Source organism: Jaculus jaculus, chromosome 6 (genome assembly GCF_020740685.1).
Source record: "Jaculus jaculus isolate mJacJac1 chromosome 6, mJacJac1.mat.Y.cur, whole genome shotgun sequence".
NCBI classification, from domain to species: Eukaryota; Metazoa; Chordata; class Mammalia; order Rodentia; family Dipodidae; genus Jaculus; species Jaculus jaculus.
Window position 1 is genome coordinate 101,355,278 of NC_059107.1, and position 18,822 is coordinate 101,374,099.

Here is an 18,822-nt window from a genome sequence, read left to right on the forward strand (position 1 = left end):
ACATGAGAAGTGGGATGGGGATCCCAATCCCCCAGCTGAACTTTCTGCTCCAGTGGCCGGGGAGAATGTAAGCTCGGAGAAGGACCCACAAGGAGTTAGCTTCTGTCTGCTCCAAGTGTGGATGGGATGGGAACCCATCGCGAAGAAGTAAAGAGGAAAAGGCTCAGTCAGGAGTGGTAAACACTGGATGTTGGGGTTACATCTGTCTTTGGGTCTGTGTCTTATGTCTACACCTTCCTCAGCCAAACCTCACAGCAGATCCTAAGGCTCTCCAGCGGTCAGATCCGGCTAAGGATGTCTAAGGAAACGCCCAACTCAAGGGACTTTCTCTACCCACGTCTGACCCTTGGAGGTCCCCATGTGAGAGCGCCCTGCAGGGCAGGATTGGACCCTGCTTCATGGAGGCGGGCTCAGGGCTCGCGGGTGGAGGAGTATTTAAGACCGGGTGGAGCTGGAGGGGGCCAAGGGGAAAATGAGTGGGCCACGAGCCTCCCGGACCTGCTCAGGCTCGGATGAGGCTTCTAACTTTAGGTCTCCGCTAGGCACCAGGCTCAGGGAACCTCTCACCCAGGCTCGGTTCCAGCAACAATTCGGGGGCCCAGAACAGGATCCTGAGCTACCGGAGGAGCCTAGCTTGCCCTGGCTGTGCAGGTTGTGGAGCAGCCTAGTCCGAGCTTGCTCCTGGCCGGGGGCGTGGCGCCTGCTGCTAGCGCGGTTGCCCCCGCTGCGCTGGCTGCCCCGTTACCGCTGGAGGGCTTGGCTGCTCGGGGACGCGGTGGCCGGAGTGACCGTGGGCGTCGTGCACGTGCCCCAGGGTGAGAGGCCCCAAACCCAGCATATCGGGGATCCAAGCTCTTCTAGAGAGTGGGAATAGGCTAGGGGAGCTGGGAATGAGGTGGTGGGTCAGTGTCCCCGTCCCCGTGGGTTCAGAAAGAGGGATCGGAGGCCCAGGTCGGGAGCAGGATGGTGGAGCTCTCTGTCAGATCTCCACCCCCACCGGTCCTCAGTTGTGCAATGCTGTGAGACCTCTTGGATCGGTTCCGGCTCAGGGAATTGGAGAGAGGCACAAAGTCTGACCCCCTAGCTCGCGGGTCCTACAAGGACCTGTGACCTTCTCAAGTTTACGACCTCCCACGGAGGCCCATTAACCCCCTCAGCTCCCTCCTGTGTCATGATTTGCAGGGCCTGATGGCAGCCCAGGAACTGATGTGGGGCTGGGCTGTGCCCCCCGCCCCCGCAAACCTCGCCCTCAATTTCTCCTTCAGGCATGGCTTTTGCCCTTCTGACCTCCGTGCCCCCGGTGTTCGGACTCTACACTTCTTTCTTTCCCGTGCTCATCTACAGCTTGCTGGGCACTGGGAGACACCTGTCCACTGGTGAGTGGCCAAGGACTGCCCATGGCTCCCCTGTGGTGTGAGGAGGGACAGCTTTGAGGCTTCCTTCTCTAAGCTCCGAAGCTCATTTTCCCCCAACTTCCCTCTTCTCTGCCCTCTCTCTTGGGATCCCTATCCCAAGCCTCACTCTCCAGGCCACTGAACGCTTTGACCTAGGCATGCTGGCTGGATGGGTACAAAGAAGCAGGCATTTACTTGGACTTACCCCCTTCCCCCAGAGAAATTTGGTTAAAATAAAATAAGCAACCCGGGCCGGGCGTGGTGGCGCACGCCTTTAATCCTAGCACTCGGGAGGGAGGCAGAGGTAGGAGCATCGCCTTGAGTTCCAGGCCATCCTGAGACTACAAAGTTAATTCCAGGTCAGCCTGGGCCAGAGTGAGACCCTACCTTGAAAAACAAAACAAACAACAAGAAGAGATGGACCCTCTAGAGGAACAGGAGATGGGAATTTGTAGCAGGGCACTTTTTGCAGAGTGGGCTCTCCTTTCCTTCCTCTCCTTGGTTGCTGCATCAGCTCTGGACACCAAGATCTTCACCTAGTGGGCAAGCTGCCTTCAGAGAGGGGGGGGGGAGGGAGAGAGAGAGAGAGAGAGAGAGAGAGGGAGAAGAGGGAGAGAGGGAGGGAGGGAAAGAGAGGACAGAGAAGAGGTGTTTTTTTTTTCAGTTTTTTATTAACAACTTCCATGATTGTAAACAATACCCCGAGAGACAGAGAGAGAGAGAGAGAGAGAGAGAGAGAGAGAGAGATATCTGACAGCACCATGCAAGGCTCCAGAACTGCACACTGGGCTGTTGCCACGCCCCAGGAGGCATAGCCACTGATCCCCTGCTGGGCTCTTGGCTCCAGGAACCTTCGCAGTACTCAGCCTCATGACGGGCTCTGCGGTGGAGCGGCTGGTGCCCGAACCCCTCGCTGGGAACCTGAGTGGACACGAGAGAGAACAGCTGGAGGCTCAGCGAGTTGGAGCTGCAGCAGCGATGGCCTTCGCCAGCGGGGCGCTGCTGGTGAGGGGGGCCCAGCGAAGGCCTTGGGGGAAGGATGCACGCTGGAGGATGCACCAGGGGAATCGTGCCCGCGGAGGAGGAGGGAACAAGCCTCCCAGCTTAGGTCCCGGGTGGTGGACCTGCCGTCGGGGAAGCAGATGCACTTCTCTGGCTCATCGTGATTCCATTTCTCACCCTCTCCCCCACTCCCCCCGCCTGCCCCCCTGCAGCTGGGGATGTTCGCGTTGCAGCTCGGGGTCCTGTCAACCTTTTTGTCCGAGCCTGTGGTCAAGGCGCTGACCAGTGGGGCCGCGCTGCACGTGCTCGTGTCCCAGCTGCCAAGCCTTTTGGGATTGTCACTACCGCGCCAGATCGGCTACTTCTCCCTCTTCAAGGTGGGCTTGGGAGGGCAGCGAAGAGGCTTCCAGAAGGCCCGGGAGAGGCGAGACTCACCAGGGGAAGGACCGAGGAGGGATAGCATGTGATGAGGGACGGGAAAAGTTCATAGAACCTTGTGGCTGCGGCGTAAGGGCGTCGCGGACGTGGACCTGATGGAGAGAGCTGTGCGGCACGTCTGGGGGAGTCGGTGCTGCGGCGGGGAGGGGTCAGTCAACGCTGACCCCACCGCCACCCGGTCCTCTGTTCATCGCCTCTGCCCGCAGACGCTGGCCGCCGTGCTCACGGCACTGCCCCAGAGCAGTCCGGCCGAAATGACAATCTCGGCGCTCAGCCTGGCACTGCTCGTGCCCGTCAAGGAATTGAACGTGAGATTCCGGGATAGGCTCCCCACCCCGATCCCAGGGGAAGTCGTCATGGTGAGTAGGGCTTGGGGCGGGTCTGCACCCTGCCCATCCAGGAGGATCTGGCAGCTATCGCCCCCTTGTGGAACGCCGAGGGTTCATAAGCCAGAGGTCTTTGGCCCACCTGAACCCCCCACTTCCCCTCTTCTCAGTCACAAATAGACCTCAGAATTCCTTCCTCCTCTCTACGGCGCCACCTCACGGTCTTTCGCGCACCTCCTGTACTCAGATTTCATTGTAATTCAGGGTATCTTCTTTTCATTCCCCACCTAGGTAGCTCATCTATGCTTAGATACATCTTCCCTGACTGAAATGGTGGGGGTTCACCTTAGGTATCCATCACTCCAGTTGGAGTCCCCTTCTTTTATTTATTTATTATTTTATTTTATTTGAGGTAGGGTTTTATTCTAGTCCAGGCTGACATGGAATTCCCTATGTAGTCTCAAGGTGGCCTCGAACTCACGGTGATCTTCTTACCTCTGCCTCCCAAGTGCTGGGATTAAAGGTGTGCGCCACCACGCCTGGCTTATCCTTATTTTATTTTATTTTATTTTATTTTATTTATTTGAGAGAGAGAGAGAGAAAGAGAGAAGGAGAAGGAGGCAGACAGAGAGAATGGGAGTGCCAGGGTCTTCAGCCACTGTAAACAAACTCCAGACACATGCACCACCTTGTGAATCTGGCTTACGTGGGTCCTGGGGAATTGAACATGGATCCTTTGACTTCACAGGCAAGTATCATAACCACTAAGCCACTCCTCCAACCCCCTTCTTCTTTTTTAAAATTTTATTTATTTATTTATTTGCATGTGTGAGAGAGAGAGTGAGACAGAGAGAGAGAGAAACAAAAAAATGGGCACACTAGGACCTCTAGCCACTGCAAATGAACTCCAGATGCACGTGCCACCTTGTACATCTGGCTTATATGGGTTCTGGGAAATTGAACCTGGGTCCTTGGGTTTTGTAGGCAAGCATCTTAACTGCTAAGCCATCTTTCCAGTCCCCCTCTTTTTTATTTTTTGAAGTAGGGTCTGGCTCTGGCCCAGGCTGACCTGGAATTCACTGTGTAGTCTCAGTCTGGCCTCAAACTTACAGCAATCCTTCTACCCCAGGTTCCAGAGTGCTGGGATTAAAGGTTGGAGCCCCTTTTTTTTTAACCTTTTAAAAATATTTTATTTATTTATTTGGGAGAGAAGAAGAGAGGAAGATAGAGAATGGGTGCACCAGAGCCTCTAGCGACTGCAAACAAACTCCAGACACATGGACCACCTTGTGCATCTGGCTTATTTGGGTACTGGGATTCGAACCTGGGTCCTTAGGTTTCGTAGGTGGAGCCCCTTTCTTAAGTTCCTCCAGTTGTCTCTCTAAGGAGACACAGAGAGAGAATTAATGAATGAGTGGTGTGCCAGGGCCTCTAGCCACTGCAAATGAACTCCAGATGCATGCTCCTTTTTGTGCATCTGGCCATACATGGATACTGGGGAACTGAACCCTTTAACTGCTGAGCCACCTCTCCAGGCCAGTTTCTCTCTCTATAGCCTCAAGCATACATCTTGTTTCTTCCCTATCCCCACATGCCTTCACAGTATACCAGTGGCCAGACACTTATTCAAGCACAGCGCATTCTCACCAGTTGCTTACATGCTGAGCCCCTTCTAGCCTCTAAGGCCTCATCTTCTTGTAGGCCCTGATGTGTTGTTCTCTTCCGCAGGTCCTTCTGGCCTCTGTGCTCTGCTTCACCTCTTCTCTGGACACAAGATATAATGTCCAGGTAGTGGGACTGTTGCCTGGAGGGTAAGAGAAAATGAAAAGACTTTAGTGTTCTTTTCCTACCTCTCACAAACCTTGTTCCTTGTCCTGCAATGCCCTATTTGCTCTACCTTTCCCATTTCCCCCCAGCACCCAACCCATTCTCACCATGGATTCCTCCCTCTCCAGATTTCCCCAACCCCTCCTGCCCGACCTGGCTGACCTGCACAGGATACTGGCCGACTCACTGCCCATTGCACTGGTTACTTTTGCTGTGTCCACCTCCTTGGCCTCCATCTATGCAGACAAGTATAGCTACACTGTTGACCCCAACCAGGTATGACTTCTACTGTGGACCCACTGCCTCATTCAGAAGAGAACTCCTTAGCCTTACCCCCCATGCCTTTGTCTCGCTCCTCGGGGACCTCTCTCCATCCTTCCAGGAGCTCTTGGCCCATGGTGTCTCCAACCTCATATCCTCCCTTTTCTCTTGCTTTCCCAACTCTGCCACGCTGGCCACCACCAGCCTACTAGTGGACGCAGGTGGGAATACACAGGTAAGAGACTGTCCTTGGGAGAAGAGAAAGGATGGAACGTTCAGGCTGAGATGTCATCAGTGGTGAAACAAGTGCAAGGTTGGAAGATATCCACTGGCGTCTATATGGTGGAGGATGGGAACCTGAGGGGGAATGAGATGATAGAGGAGATAGAGAGAATAGTGAGGCCCCATAAAGACCTTTGTCAGCACTGAAAAAGGCCCAGAAGTGACTAAAAATAACAACACTAATAGCAGGGTTTGTGTCAAACATCCATAATCCTAGCGCCAAGAAAGCTGGGCAGTGGGGTCTGGAGCTTGAGGTCAGGCAGGCCACGTGCTGAGACCCTATGTTTGCTGTTAAGAATTATTTTTTTGCGCTACAGAAATGGCTTAATGGTTAAGGCGCATGCCTGCAAAGCCTAAGGACCCAGGTTCGATTCTCTAGGTCCCATGTAAGCCAGATGCACATGGTGGCACATGTGTCTAAAGTTCATTTGCAGTGGCTAGAGGCCATGACATGCCCATGCTCTCTCTCTTTTCTTTCTTCTTTTCTCTCTGTCTCAGAGAAGAATAAATAGATAAATAATTTTTAAAATTTATTTATTTACTTGAGAGACAGAGAGAGAGAGAGAATGGGCACACCAGGGCTCCAGCCACTGTAAAGAAACTCCAGAGGCATGTGCCACCTTGTGCATCTGGCTTATGTGGGTCCTGGGAAATTGAACCTAGGTCCTTAGGCTTCTCAGGTAAGTGCCTTAGCTGCTAAGCCATCTCTCCAGTCAGAGTCCCTATCTTTAAAAATCTTAAACTAAAGTCAGGTATAGTGACACACACCTTTAATCCCAGCACTTGGAAGGCTGAGGTAGGAGGATCACTGTGAGTTTTAGGCCACCTTGAGAATACAGAGTGAATTCCAGGTCAGCCTGAGCTACAGCGAGACCCTACCTGGAAAAATAAAAACAAAACAAAACAAAAACCCCCTTAAACTATACATTTAAGACATGAAATTATGATATATTTTTTTCCTACTAGGACTTTTCTTTTAAAAAGAAACATCAGTGCTGGAGGGATGGCTTAGTGGTTCAGGCATTTGCCTGCAAAGCCAAAGGACCCAGGTTCCATTCTCCCAAGACGCACGTTAGCCCGATGATCAAGGGGGCACGTGCATCTGGAGTTTGTTTGCAGTGGCTGGAGGCCCCAGCGCACCCATTCTCTATCTCTCTCTATCTGCCTCTTTCCCTCTCTCATATAAATGATAAATAAAAATAATTTAAAAAGTAAAAAGAAACATCAGGAGAATCAATCTCCCCCTAATATAGTTTGTTTGCCTTACTTTTCTGATGCCCTAAGCAAGGTGGTCAGCCTGCCTGTGGGGTGAGCAACATAATAGTGGCTTTTAAAATATTTTATTTCGCCGGGCGTGGTGGCGCATGTCTTTAATCCCAGCACTTGGGAGGCAGAGGTAGGAGGATCACTGTGAGTTCGAGGCCACCCTGAGACTCCTTAGTGAATTCCAGGTCAGCCTGGGCTAGAGTGAGACCCTACCTCAAAAAACCAAACAAATAAAAATGAAAAATAATTTATTTCATTTTAAAGTATATATTTTGGGCTGGAGAGATGGCTTAGCGGTTAAGCGCTTGCCTATGAAGCCTAAGGACCCCGGTTCGAGGCTCGGTTCCCCAGGTCCCACGTTAGCCAGATGCACAAGGGGGCGCACGCGTCTGGAGTTTGTTTGCAGAGGCTGGAAGCCCTGGCGCGCCCATTCTCTCTCTCCCTCTGTCTTTCTCTCTGTGTCTGTCGCTCTCAAATAAATAAATAAATAAATAAAATTTTATAAAGTATATATTTTACTTTATTTATTTGAGAGAGAAATTGGGAGAGGATGAGGGAAACAGACAGAGAAAATGGGCACTCTAGGGCCTTCAGCCTCTGCAAACAAACTCCAGATGCATGTGCCACCTTGTGCATCTGGCTGATGCGGGTCCTGGTGAGTTGAACCTGGGTGGGTCCTTTGGCTTTGCAGGCAAATGCTTTAACTGCTAAGCCATCTCTCCAGCCCTAAAATAATTTATGTTTATTAGAGAGAGAGAGAGACAGAGAGAGAGAGAGAGAGAGAGAGAGAGAATGGGCACTCCAGGGCCTCTAGCCACTGCAAACAAACCCCAGATGCATGCATCACCATGTATGTGCATCTGGCTTATGTGGATACTGGGGAATTGAACTTGAGTCCTTAGACTTCCCAGGCAAGCAGCTTAACCACCAAGCCATCTTTCCAGTCCAATAATGGCTTTTAAGCTGGAGATGGACTATAAAATAGGGAGGATGCTGGGCATAGTGGTGCACACCTTTAATCCTAGCACTTGGGAGGCAGGCAGAGGTAGGAGGATCACTGTGAGTCTGAAGCTACCCTGAGCCTACATAGTGAATTTCAGGTCAGCCTGGGCCAGAGTGAAGCCATAACTCAAAAAAAAAAAAAAAAAAAAAAAAAAAAGCATGGGAAGCATGGGGAATGATAGGCATTTACTGGGTAGCAGAGTATCAAGAATGGAGGTGAGGGCTGGGGGGATATTTTCAAGGAAGACGAAGCAGAGTGGGTAGGAGGCCCCACACCCCCGCCAGGCTGGGGTAGAGGCGGGCCTCCCTCCCTCCCTGGCTTCTGCCCTTCCTTCCCTGCAGCTGGCAGGTCTCTTCTCCTGCGTAGTGGTCATGTCGGTGGTGCTGTGGCTGAGGCATTTCTTCTACTACCTGCCCAAGGTAAGGACTACAGGTGGCATGGGTGTTCTCGGAGGGGAGTGGCCATATTCAGGGACATCGGGGTAGTCAGTCTGCCTCTTCTGCCTCAAGGCGGTCCTGGCTTGCATTAACATCACCAGCATGCGCCAGATGTTCTTCCAGATGCAGGAACTTCCACGGCTATGGCACGTCAGCCGGATGGACTTTGTGAGAAATGGCATCACCCCCAGATGGCCCCCTCCCATTCTCCTAGCACCCCTCGTCTCTGTCTTGGACAAAAGCTAGTTATTCTGGTCCTAAAGTCTTTAATCCACACAACTATGAACAGAACTCACACCTCAGAGAAAAGGGAAGGGGTGGGGTTTGGACCCCTATGACCTGAGTATCTTTTCAGGAGCTTTTTTTTTTGAGGCAGTCTTCCTCTAGCCTGGGCTACCTTAGCACTCATTCTCATTTTGTATCCGAGGCTAGTCTTGAACTCATGGCAGTCCTTCTGTCTCAGCCTCCTGAGTGTTGGGATATGTTTGGGGCATTTCTTTTTCTTCTGGGGCATTTTTTGTGTTGGTATTGGAAAATGAACCCAGCGCCCTATACATGTTAAGCAAGGGCTCTGTCACGGAGCTTCCGCCCCCTCAGACCTGAATACTTGTAACATCCAAATGGACACCACCTGATGGCATTACAGTTGGCCTGTATCCCATTGACTCAACTCTCCATTCCTTCTGTCACACTTCCTGCTTTTTCTGGGGCCATCTCTTCCCATCACTTGCTCTAGCAGTCACTACCCTTGAACCCCAGTTTTTCTTCCGGATAATCCACCCACATCCATGTCCTGCAGTCTGTGTGGATGGTCACATGGGTGGCTGTCGTGACTCTGAATGTGGACCTGGGCCTAGCTGTGGGTGTGGTCTTCTCCATGATGATGGTGGTCTGCCGCACCCAAAGGTAGGCATGAAGATGAGATGGGAGGACAGGGTGCTTGGGAATGACTCTAGCCAGGCCAGGTTAGGCTGGAAAACTGACCCCAGCTTCTGTCCTAGAGTGCAGTGTCTGGTGCTTGGACTGGCCGAGGGGACGGAGCTCTACAGGCCACTCCGAGAGAGCCATAAGGTGGGTTGGCCACAGTCAAGGAAAGAAGGGGAGATCACGTCAGACGTTTCTCACCCTTTCACCCATTAGCTCCTTCAGGTTCCTGGTCTCTGCATCCTGAGCTATCCAACACCACTCTACTTTGGGACTCGTGGGCAGTTGCGCCACAACTTGGAGTGGCATCTGAGGCTTGGAGAAAGAGGAAAGGTGATGATTAGGGTCCAGGAGGAGTGTGGGCTCTCTGGTATTGGGACTCAGATGCGTGTACTTGTGCTTAAGGTACACAAGTGCACGCACACCTGTGTCTTGCATGTGGTCACTGCCCTTCTTTGCTGATAGGAGTCTGCAAAGCCTGGCGGCCTACCTGGTGCAGGTGAGATGGAAGGACAAGGAGGGAGTTTGGCCACGGCTCATGGAAGCATCTGGGTACTGCTGCTTTCTCCCTTCCTAGTTGCTGAGCCCGTCAGAGTGGTGATCCTAGACTTCAGTGGCGTCACTTTTGCAGATGCTGCGGGGGCCAGGGAAGTGGCACAGGTGAGGGAGTAGACAGGCGGAGAAAAAGCCCTTCTCACCTCACTCACGTGCTGAGAGTTAGGATTTAACCCTTGTCTCATCCCTGCAGCTTGCCAGCCGCTGCCAGGACGCTGGGATCTATCTTCTCCTGGCTCAGTGTAATGGTGAGTCATGTCTGGAATGGGAGGGCTGGACATCTGCGGGAGGGAGGAGGACCAAGGGTAGATTTAGTATCCCAGAGTCTGACATTCTACCTATCCAGCTTTGGTGCTGGAGACCCTGACCCGGGCAGGACTGTTGGATACAGTGACCCCTGGACAACTGTTTGTGAGTGTCCAGGATGCAGCGGCACACGCTCTGGAGAGACTGGTAAGGGACAGTAGCATCGGGAATGGGAGCCAGGAGATCCCAGGCTTAAGGCAAGGAGGACTTGCTGAGGGGCTGAAGAGCAACTTGGGGAAAGGGTACAGGAGGATCAAGAAGGGAGTGGCAGATGTAGATTCAAGATCCAATCAGGGAGACTGGGAGGTTTCACCAAGGCTGGTGAACTGAAGAACTAAGGTCCTGAAGGAAGTGATATTCCAGCAGAGCACTGCCAAAACTCACGGAATCTACTCCTGACCTGTCTGTCTCCTCTCTTCTACAGGAGCTCTCTGGCCCCAAGATTTGCACAGTGTGGGTCTAACCAGGCCACTTGAAGTGTGAAGGGTCCCAAAAAGTGTGAAAAGGGCCACCATCCTTGAACTCCCTTACTTAATGTAGCTAATAAAACGAATCTGAGAACCTCTGGGGTCCATGAAGTGATTCAGGGTGTTTGCATGTGGACCCCTAGAGCCCCTCCCACCACGCCCACAGTACTGAAGAGACACAAGGAAAACTGGCTTTCACCATGTGTTCACCAGCCCCACAGAACTCCAGAGTCACAATGCTCTCTGAGGGGGTGCGCTGGAGACTTGCACAGAATGCTGGATCCTGAGCTGTGGGGGGGCATGGACGAGGGGTGCACATTGGGAGCTTCCCTGCTCCCTCAGTCCCAAGGTGAAGAGTGTTTCCACGTGAGGGTCTTAAGAGTCCTCCTGGGCTCTTTGGCACTTGGAAAATTTCCTGCCCCGTGCAAACAGGGTGGGGAGGAAGGAGTTGGCACTGGCTGTGGGAGAGGCATATGGCTCCACAGGTCCCTGGGCACTCACGGAAAGCAGGGGTGTCACCTGGACAAACCCCTAGTTGGGTTCAGGTTCTGAAGGGGAGGGGGACCAGAAGATCAGGAACTGTCAGTGGGGTGCTCTCAGGGTGGAGAGGTTTGCTGGAAACTCCTGGTGGGGACAGAAAGGCAGGCCCAGCCTGACAGGGGAAGGCTCAGGTCGGTCATCATTCAGCCGTCATGCACTGCAGCCGGTGCTTGAAGAAGAGGAGGCGGTGTTTGGCCAGCTGACTTTCATCCAGTGATCCTGGGTAACGGTACCGAGCGTAAGTCTCTGCCTCAGCATCCCTGGACGACCAGGGCAGCTTCAGCTTCGATGCATGGTCCACAATGACGTCGGAGCAGGAGCCCACGCGAAGGGAACCGAGCCCATCCAGGAAGAATTCTGGAGCGAGGACGGGGAGAGCAGTGAGGGCTCCAGTGGGTGAAGGCCAGCTCCCAGGGGAGAGCTGATCTCAAGGGGATGGAGGGCGTCTGTTGCTAAGGACTTTGGCAATAAATTAACTTCTCTGTTTTACTCTCGTGTAAAATGGAGTCCGTGTACTTATGCTTCGAAGACGGAAAACCTACCTCCCACCTCAGAGGTTCAACAAACACAGGATACACTGCTTCCAGGGTAGTCTGAACTAAGGGAGTTGCTGGGAGTGGAGTACGGGTGGCCCGAGAATAGTAGGCAAGTTCAAGGCCGACTAAGGGCTGTTCTGGGCAAGGTTTAAATGGCATGCCTTTAATCCCAGCACTTGGGAGGCAAAGGTAGGAGCATCGCCATGAGTTTGAGGCCACCCTGATACTACATAGTGAATTCCAGGTCAGCCTGGGCTAGAGCAAGACTCTACCTCGAAAAACCAAAAGAATAATTAAAAAAAATTTTTTTAAATAGTGTGCGGGTTAGGAGAAGCTGGGAGCTTTGCTTCTTGCTAAACCTCCTCAGAACTGATCTAGGTGCCCAGGTGGTAGCCATGGGCGTGGGGTGGGCGCAGGGCCGGTGAGCGGGTCCTGGTGCGCTGCACGGGGTCCTCCCCAGTCCCGGCCGGGAGGGGGCGCCACTCACCCAGATGCGCCACCCGGCTGAGGCGCGGGTCAAAGCCCACCTCGCGCACTTTGTCGGTGCGCGCCAGGAAGAAGTTGACCACGCCATCGGTGACCACACAGCCGGGGAAGCCGACGAGCTCGTGGTGGAAGCCACGCTTTTGCCTGAAGCAGTTCCCGATGCCCGGGGCGCCGGGCTCCACAGTCAACAGCTGCCGGTAAGTGGTGGCAAAACCCGAGATCTCGCGCACCGCGCCCCCTACCTGCGAGGAGGAGGGCGAGGCCCCAAGAGGGTCGGTCCGGGCCTCCCTCGCTGTCCGATCCTCTCCCACTTCCCTGCAGGACCCACACGGTTCCCCAGACTCCGCGTCCTCGGCCTCGCCCGCAGCTGTCCCTCGGAGCCTGCCACCTTTCAAGGAGCATCTCCCCCGGGCACCCCACGGCCCTGCCCTACCAGGTCCAGCGGCGTCCGCTCCAGCACGTCCACGAGCTTCTCCAGCCGCGTGCGCGCCGTGAAGATGAAGTCGTCGTCCACCCACAGCACGTATTTGGTGATTACTTGGGACACGGCCAGGTTCCGGCCGGCGAACCAACCCTAAGGAAGAAGTGCGCGTGGTTTGAAGGTCTGTCCAAACAAACCACGCTCTGCAGTTTTTCCTCTTTTCCACTGACCCCTCCACACCTTTGAGAGCTTCCCAATGACTGGAAGCTAGGTTAAAAAGGCATATTCCCACGCCCCTTCCCAGAGCCCCGGAATCGGCATACGGGGGAGGGGAGTCTTGCGGTGCGTTTAATCCCTGTGCAGCCAGCCACTTTTTGAGCGCCCTATAGGCACTAAGCACCATTCCAAGAATGCTGAGCGAACAATATTGACACGATTCCTGCTCCTGCAGAGTCTATGGCCCAGGCATCCTGCTTGGTTCTGAGACAGGTGGCCTTCACATTGAGGACACGCGCCTCCCCAGAGGTCTCTAGCTCCCCTTGTTCTCTGAACAGAACTCTAGCTCATCCTTGTTAGCAGCGCACCTTGCCAAAGGGCATGAGATAGTGCTCCACGTGGGGTTCATTAATGCGCTCTGGGTTGTCGCTGTCGTCGGCAATGACCACGGTGATGGTTGGGTAGAAGCGTCGGATGCTGGCAATGAGTGCCCGGAGCCGATCGTAGCGAAGGAAGGTCTTGGTGGCAATGGTGACCAGGGCACTGATGTTGTACTGGGCTGAAAGCAAGTTGTAGGGTCGGGTGTAGACAAGGAGCGTGGGGAAAGACGAGCTGGAGAACATAGTCGCCCAGGACCACCCTCTCTCTCATTTTCCTCACCCCACCAGCCTCACCTCCCTGGGGTAGAGACGCAGGCGGGTACAGCCGGGGGTTGGGAGGATGTCTTACTCGGATAGTGAAGGCAGCTTCGTGTCCCTTGGTGGAGAAGTGGACTGGGAAGAAAGGACAGGGAGTTGGCCCTTTATGGTTGCAATAACTTTCTCCTGTGCGTGTGCATGTGATGTGTGCCTGTGTGTGCAACAGTGCCCATGCGGAGGTCAGAGAACAAAGTTGGGGTCACTCCTCACCTTCTACCTTGCCCTGAAGCACCTCTCTTTGTTCTTTGCTGTGCATGCCAGGTATGCCCTGCCCCCCCCCCCTTCCTGGGATTCTTCATCTCATTGTAGGAATGCTGGGATTACAGACACTCACGACCACTTCTCTCTTTACATGGGTTCTGGGGATCCACACTCAGGTCCTCATGCTTATGTGGAAAGCACTTTACATTTTTTTTTTAGTTTTTATTTATTTATTTGAGAGTGACAGAGAAAGAGGCAGAGAGACAGAGAGAGAGAGAGCATGGGTACACCAGGGCCTCCAGCCACTGCAAAGGAACTCCAGATGCATGCACCACCTTGTGCATTTGGCTTAAGTGAGTACTAGGGAATTGAGCCTTGAATTGGGGTCCTTAGGCTTCACAGGCAAGCGCTTAACCACTAAGCCATCTCTCCAGCCCCTGGAAAACACTTTATACACTGAACTATCTTCCCAGTCCCAACACTGTCTTTTCAATAAATCAGTATTGAAAAGCTTTTTCTGTGTTCTTTTTTTTTGGGGGGGGGCAGGGTCTCATGTGATCTAGACTGGCCTTGAATTGGCTATGTAGCTGAGGATGGCCTTGACTTTCTGATTCTCCAGGCTCCCCTTCCAGGGTATTGGGATTACAGGTGTGTGCTACCACACCCAGGTCTGTGCTGTGTGGAGAGTGGATCTAGGGTCTTGTGCATGCAAGGCAAGCACTCTATCTACCAATTGAGCAATACCCCCAGTCCAGGAGCACACATTCTAACCAGAAGAAAAACAAACATGTTGACTAAAGGGCTGGAGAGATGGCTTAGTGGTTAAGGTACTTGCCCGAGAAGCCTAAGGACCCAGGTTAGATTCCCCAGTACCCACCTAAGCCAAATGTACAAGGTGGTACACGCATCTGGAGTTCATTTGCAGTGGCTGGAGCACCCATTCCCTCCCTCCCTCTCTCTCTCTCTCTCTCTCTGACAAAAAAAAATTTTAAAAAATATATTTAGCCAGACGTGGTGGTGCATGCCTTTAATCCCAGTACTTGGGAGGCAGAGGTAGGAGGATGGCTGTGAGTTCAAGACCAGCCTGATATTATCCAGTGAATTTCAGGTCAGCATGGGCTAGAGCGAGACCCTGCCTCAAAATAAAATTTTAAAAAATGTTTACTAAAGCCTAATCTGTTTCTTTTTGGATTTTTGAGGGGAGGGTCTTACTAAGCAGCCCTGGTTGATTTGGTAATTGCTATGTAATCCAGGCTGGCTTCAAAATCGAGGCAATCCTCCTGATTCAGCCTACTGGATGGTGGGATTACAAGTGTAAATCCCCATACCCAGCTAAAAACTAATCTTTGTTTTTTTTCAAGGTAGGGTTTTGCTATAGCCCAGGCTATCCTGGAATTCACTATGTAGTCTTGGGGGAGGGGCGTTGAACTCATGGCAATCCTACCTCTGTCTCCCAAGTGCAGGAATTAAAGGCGTGTGCCACTATGCCCAGCATTGAGCAGAGTTTTGACATGTAGCCAAGACTACCCTCGGAAGGCATCTATGCTCACGACTGTACCACCAATGCACACATTTAGGCTACCCTTGAACTTTCAATCCTCTTATCTTAGTGGGCCATCACATACAGGTCTGTGCTGCACATTAAAAAAAAAAATTACCTTAAACTGAGTATAGTAACACACACCTGTAATTCTGGCACTTGGGAGGTGAAGGCAGGAGGATCAGGAGTCAAGGTCATTCTCAGCTATGTAACAAGGTAGAAGCCAACCTGGGCTACAGGAGATAAGACCCTGTCTCAAAAACAAATAATAAATTACCTTATATACATGAATCCATTTAATCCTCACCATAAATTCCTAGTATAAGAAGATAATTTTAGGGTACAAAAGAGTAACTTGCCCATCTTTATGCAACAACAAAGCTGGCAGAAACCTAGTCTGTGTGGTTCTCAGGTAAGTAAATAAGAGAAGTCAGGTGCGAGCAAGCGTTAGAAAACAAGGCACACAATAGCCAGGTCTAAATGACAAGAACCAGCCATACAAAAGGCCTGGGGAAGGGCATCCTGGCAGAGGGAAGAGCAGGTGCAAAGGCCCTAAGGTAGGAGCAAACTTACAGCAACAAACTTTGGAGTGAACTGGGAAGAGAAATGGGGGCTCTGTAAGGTAAAGGTCTTTGCCTTCTAGCAAGTGACAGGCTGGAAATAGAGCTTGAGACTTTTGGTTCTAGGAGCAGGTCACTTCCTGGGGCCCTGATGGTGGCCAGAAAGGGGGGGGGGGCACCCAAAGCTCTGGTTTCCCTCTGGACTGCTCTGGCCCCAGATGAACAAAGGCCCCTTCTTTCCCTCCCTGGCCCTGCTGGCCCAGTTGAAACATCCATTGTGTGTGGCTAGGCAGTTCTAGCCATTGCCTCCCACAACCCTCTTCTGAGTTCTTTCTGTTCAGCCAGCCTGCCCCTACCTCTGTCCAGGCTTCCCACCTGTGTCTGCTGTGTTGGCTTGGTAGCTTCGGCTGCTGTAAGTGACTAGTTGCAGCTGCCGGTTGAGTTGATCTAGCCCTGGACTGGCAAGGGTGAGATCTGGCTGCCCTTCTCCAGTGACAGTCACTCCTGTCACTTCCCCTGCTACATCCCAGGTGCCCAGCGAAGCAGTCAGATTCACCTGGTAAAACAGACCGGAGAGAACAGGATTGGGACCCTTGACTCACCCCTTGCTTTTTTGACCTCACAACCCTCTTTGTGGCACTGTGTGTGTCCCTTTGGGCATTCTCCGTGTCCACTTGGTTTCCTTGCTCTGTTTTCTCTTACCTGATAGACTTCCTGAACAGAAGTTGCCTGCAGGCGTAGCCCTAGGAGGGAGAATGGGGAAACAGAATCACACAAATAGCCCCAAATTTTTCCTCAGTTCACCTCCCTCCTTTACCACATGCAACATAACAGTCTTCTGTTGAGTCCTCAACAGGGCTTTGCATAGCACATCACAGAACAACTGTTTTGGGGCTCCTTATCAGAGATATCCTCTTCTATGGTCTGCCCTACCTAGTCAGCTAACCCCTGGTCAGTTAGCCAAGAACAGATTCTTTTCTGCAAACTTCCCCAGCCTTCTACAATTCCCGACAACCCTCGAGTCCATTCTGCCCTCCCCCCTTCCCCTCTCCTCCTAAGCCCAGTCAATCAGAAGTCTTCCCCTCTCATTCCACTCTTCCCCCATCCTTCCCCATCCAGCCTCGGGCTGTGCCAGTATCACATCCTCTAGGCCCTACCTGGCACCAGGATGCTCCTGAGGGGCTGAACCTCCACGCCCTGCACAGGATACTGTAGGGGGGAATTGGCAGGGGCTATGAGAAGCTGGTCAGCTGGGGACTGGCTCCTGCAGTAAAGCAGTGAAGGACAGAAGTCAGGAGGAGAGGGATTTTTTATTTTTTTTCCCTGACAGGGCCACTTAAGGCCACCACTGCCCTCCCCTGGCAGAGTCAGAGTCATACTCTCCTTTCTTGCTGGTACCTTGAAAGGAAGGCTTGGAATTCCTGCTCCCTGATAGCAGAAACAGTCCTCAGTTCCTCAGGGTCAAAGGCCTTGGTGAGGTCAATGGCTCGGACCTGTCTCTGGAAGGGGACAAGAAAGCTCCCCCCACTGGACTCACAACTGCAGTTGTTCTGAGCCAGCAGCCTGAGCGGGAAGAGGAGACATCAGAGCTCAGGCACACAGCTCCATTCACCTCACAAAACACATTGCCCCCCATCTTGGCCCTTCAACTCAACCCATCTAGTATCTGTCCTCTTAAAGCACTGCTTTTCAAATAGCCCTCAGGAGGGGACCACGGACGGGATGGCCCATCCCTTAAATCTGGGCTTCACAGAGGTGGAATAGGGCCAGTTCCTAGGATGTCAGGAGCTACCTAGGGGCGATGCAGGAGTCCCTCAGGAATCCTTGCCCACTTGGCTTCCCTGCTCTCAACCAAGACAGCAGGGAGTCTTTCAAAACCCTCCCCTGCCGGAGCGTCCTCCCACTCCCATGCACACGGCAAGGCTCAAGGAGGACAGATCCCCCCCCCCCCAGCTCAAGGCTCAGCAACCCTCTCTACCGCCTACTTCCAATGCACCCCATCAGTCAGAAGAAGGCAAGCATCAGTCCGGCAGTGGAGGAAACAAAAGCTCCCAGGCAATCCCCCCTCCCCCACCCAACACCCCCCCCCCCCCGCAGCCAGTTCGGCGCTGCAACCGCCGCGGTCCGCACTCACCCCACCACTCGCTCCTTGATCCTGACCGGGATGTGTGCGTAGCGGGGCTCGGGGGAAAGGTCTGGCAGCTCCGGCCGGAGAGGACCCTGGGGAGGCGCCCACAACGCCACAGGGGTGGGGAGGCCCGGCGCGTCTCGGGTGCTGGCGTACAGAAGCCCCAGCAAGGCGCAGGCGAGCAGCAGGAGCAGCGCGCAGAGGGCCCGGCGGCCCAGCCGCATCCTGCGGGGGGGGGGGGGGCGCGGGCCGGGGTAGGGTTGAGGGTGAGACAAGGGGGCGACGGAGGTGAGGACCGGGAGACCTGACCCCGGCGACCCTCAGAGGCTCCTGCGGTTTCCCAAGGGCGCTCTGCACTCCACTGATCGCCTGGGATTTTTTTTTTTTTCTCCGTCCCCCCTCCCCTCACTCCCCGGGGCTGCAGGGTCTCCGGGCCTCCTCCTTTACCTCGGGTTCCCCTCACCCCGAGGCCTGGCATCGAGTCGATGCCAGACACCTTCGGATGCGGTGGTTTGGAGGCGGCGGGGCGTGAGCAGAGAAACCACCGCTCCATGAGAGAGAGCAGCGGACATCCCCACGCCCGCCCGGCGCCCGCGCGCCCCGCCCCGCCCCGCCCCCACCGGCTCGTCGGAGCGGAGCATCACCTGGGCCGCGGTGGGGGGTGGGCGGCGGAGGGGCGGCTCGACGCCTCGCCCGTCGGGAAGATCGCGGAATCACGTCTGCTGCCTGGGCCGAGGTAACCCCAGGGGTGGCCCCCGGGCCAGCGACGCGGGGACCGGCGAGCGCGCGCCTCCTCTCCCGCCTCCGCGCCTCCCGGCGCCGGGGCGCTGACCTGTCGTTTAACGCTCCGAGGCCGCGGCGGCCGGGGCCTGGGGGCTCTCTCGGGGCTGGAGCCCGGGAGTGTGGGGGCGTAGAGGCGGCGATCCTCCTGCCTCCGCCGAGCGCCCGGCTCCTCCCGCCTTCAGACTCTGGGGGCTCCGTAGACCTCGGCGAGGGGATGGCTCTGGA

The 18,822-nt window shown here is 53.9% G+C and overlaps 2 protein-coding genes across 8 annotated transcripts; one reads left to right on the plus strand and one right to left on the minus strand.

The window, feature by feature from the left end:
- Positions 1-457: 457 nt before the first annotated feature.
- Positions 458-10,586, plus strand: LOC101610947 (solute carrier family 26 member 10). Of its 2 annotated transcripts, XM_045152864.1 has the most exons (18): positions 473-815; positions 1,266-1,376; positions 2,242-2,399; positions 2,609-2,773; positions 3,041-3,193; positions 4,889-4,971; positions 5,116-5,263; positions 5,370-5,483; positions 8,141-8,218; positions 8,309-8,404; positions 9,036-9,142; positions 9,238-9,307; positions 9,377-9,493; positions 9,626-9,659; positions 9,738-9,820; positions 9,909-9,963; positions 10,062-10,168; positions 10,446-10,586. In XM_045152864.1, the coding sequence occupies exons 1-18, from the start codon at positions 473-475 to the stop codon at positions 10,482-10,484; spliced, it is 2,061 nt and encodes a 686-aa protein (XP_045008799.1). In that variant the 3' UTR covers positions 10,485-10,586. The 2 variants fall into 2 exon arrangements, with proteins under 2 accessions (XP_045008800.1, XP_045008799.1); XM_045152865.1 differs by having other exon boundaries at positions 458-815; positions 9,626-9,820.
- Positions 4,642-18,382, minus strand: B4galnt1 (beta-1,4-N-acetyl-galactosaminyltransferase 1). 6 transcript variants are annotated; one of them, XR_006637742.1, is made up of 14 exons: positions 18,262-18,374; positions 17,821-18,039; positions 17,085-17,249; positions 16,844-16,950; positions 16,389-16,429; positions 16,062-16,242; positions 13,362-13,460; positions 13,056-13,246; positions 12,484-12,624; positions 12,052-12,292; positions 10,688-11,385; positions 9,651-9,996; positions 5,321-5,605; positions 4,642-4,964 (listed from the first exon to the last, which is right to left on the minus strand). XR_006637742.1 is itself a non-coding variant. In XM_045152867.1 (11 exons), the coding sequence occupies exons 2-11, from the start codon at positions 18,036-18,038 to the stop codon at positions 11,168-11,170; spliced, it is 1,464 nt and encodes a 487-aa protein (XP_045008802.1). In that variant the 5' UTR covers position 18,039; positions 18,262-18,375; the 3' UTR covers positions 10,678-11,167. The 6 variants fall into 6 exon arrangements, 2 of the variants coding, with proteins under 2 accessions (XP_045008802.1, XP_045008801.1); XR_006637743.1 differs by having other exon boundaries at positions 4,656-4,964; positions 9,651-9,794; XM_045152867.1 differs by lacking the exons at positions 4,642-4,964; positions 5,321-5,605; positions 9,651-9,996 and having other exon boundaries at positions 10,678-11,247; positions 18,262-18,375.
- Between the last annotated feature and the right edge of the window lie 440 nt (positions 18,383-18,822).

Bases quoted from the DNA above. Each gene is read 5' to 3' on its own strand.
- LOC101610947 (XM_045152865.1), top strand. From the start codon at position 473: ATGAGTGGGCCACGAGCCTCCCGGACCTGCTCAGGCTCGGATGAGGCT. The intron at 2,774-3,040 runs GTGGGCTTGGGA...CTCTGCCCGCAG, and splicing joins GCTACTTCTCCCTCTTCAAG to ACGCTGGCCGCCGTGCTCAC. The intron at 8,405-9,035 runs GTGAGAAATGGC...CATGTCCTGCAG, and splicing joins ACGTCAGCCGGATGGACTTT to TCTGTGTGGATGGTCACATG.
- B4galnt1 (XM_045152866.1), bottom strand. From the start codon at position 18,038: ATGCGGCTGGGCCGCCGGGCCCTCTGCGCGCTGCTCCTGCTGCTCGCC. The intron at 17,250-17,820 runs GTGAGTGCGGAC...CTTCCCGCTCAG, and splicing joins ATCAAGGAGCGAGTGGTGGG to GCTGCTGGCTCAGAACAACT. The intron at 16,951-17,084 runs GTACCAGCAAGA...GCTTTACTGCAG, and splicing joins TTCCAAGCCTTCCTTTCAAG to GAGCCAGTCCCCAGCTGACC.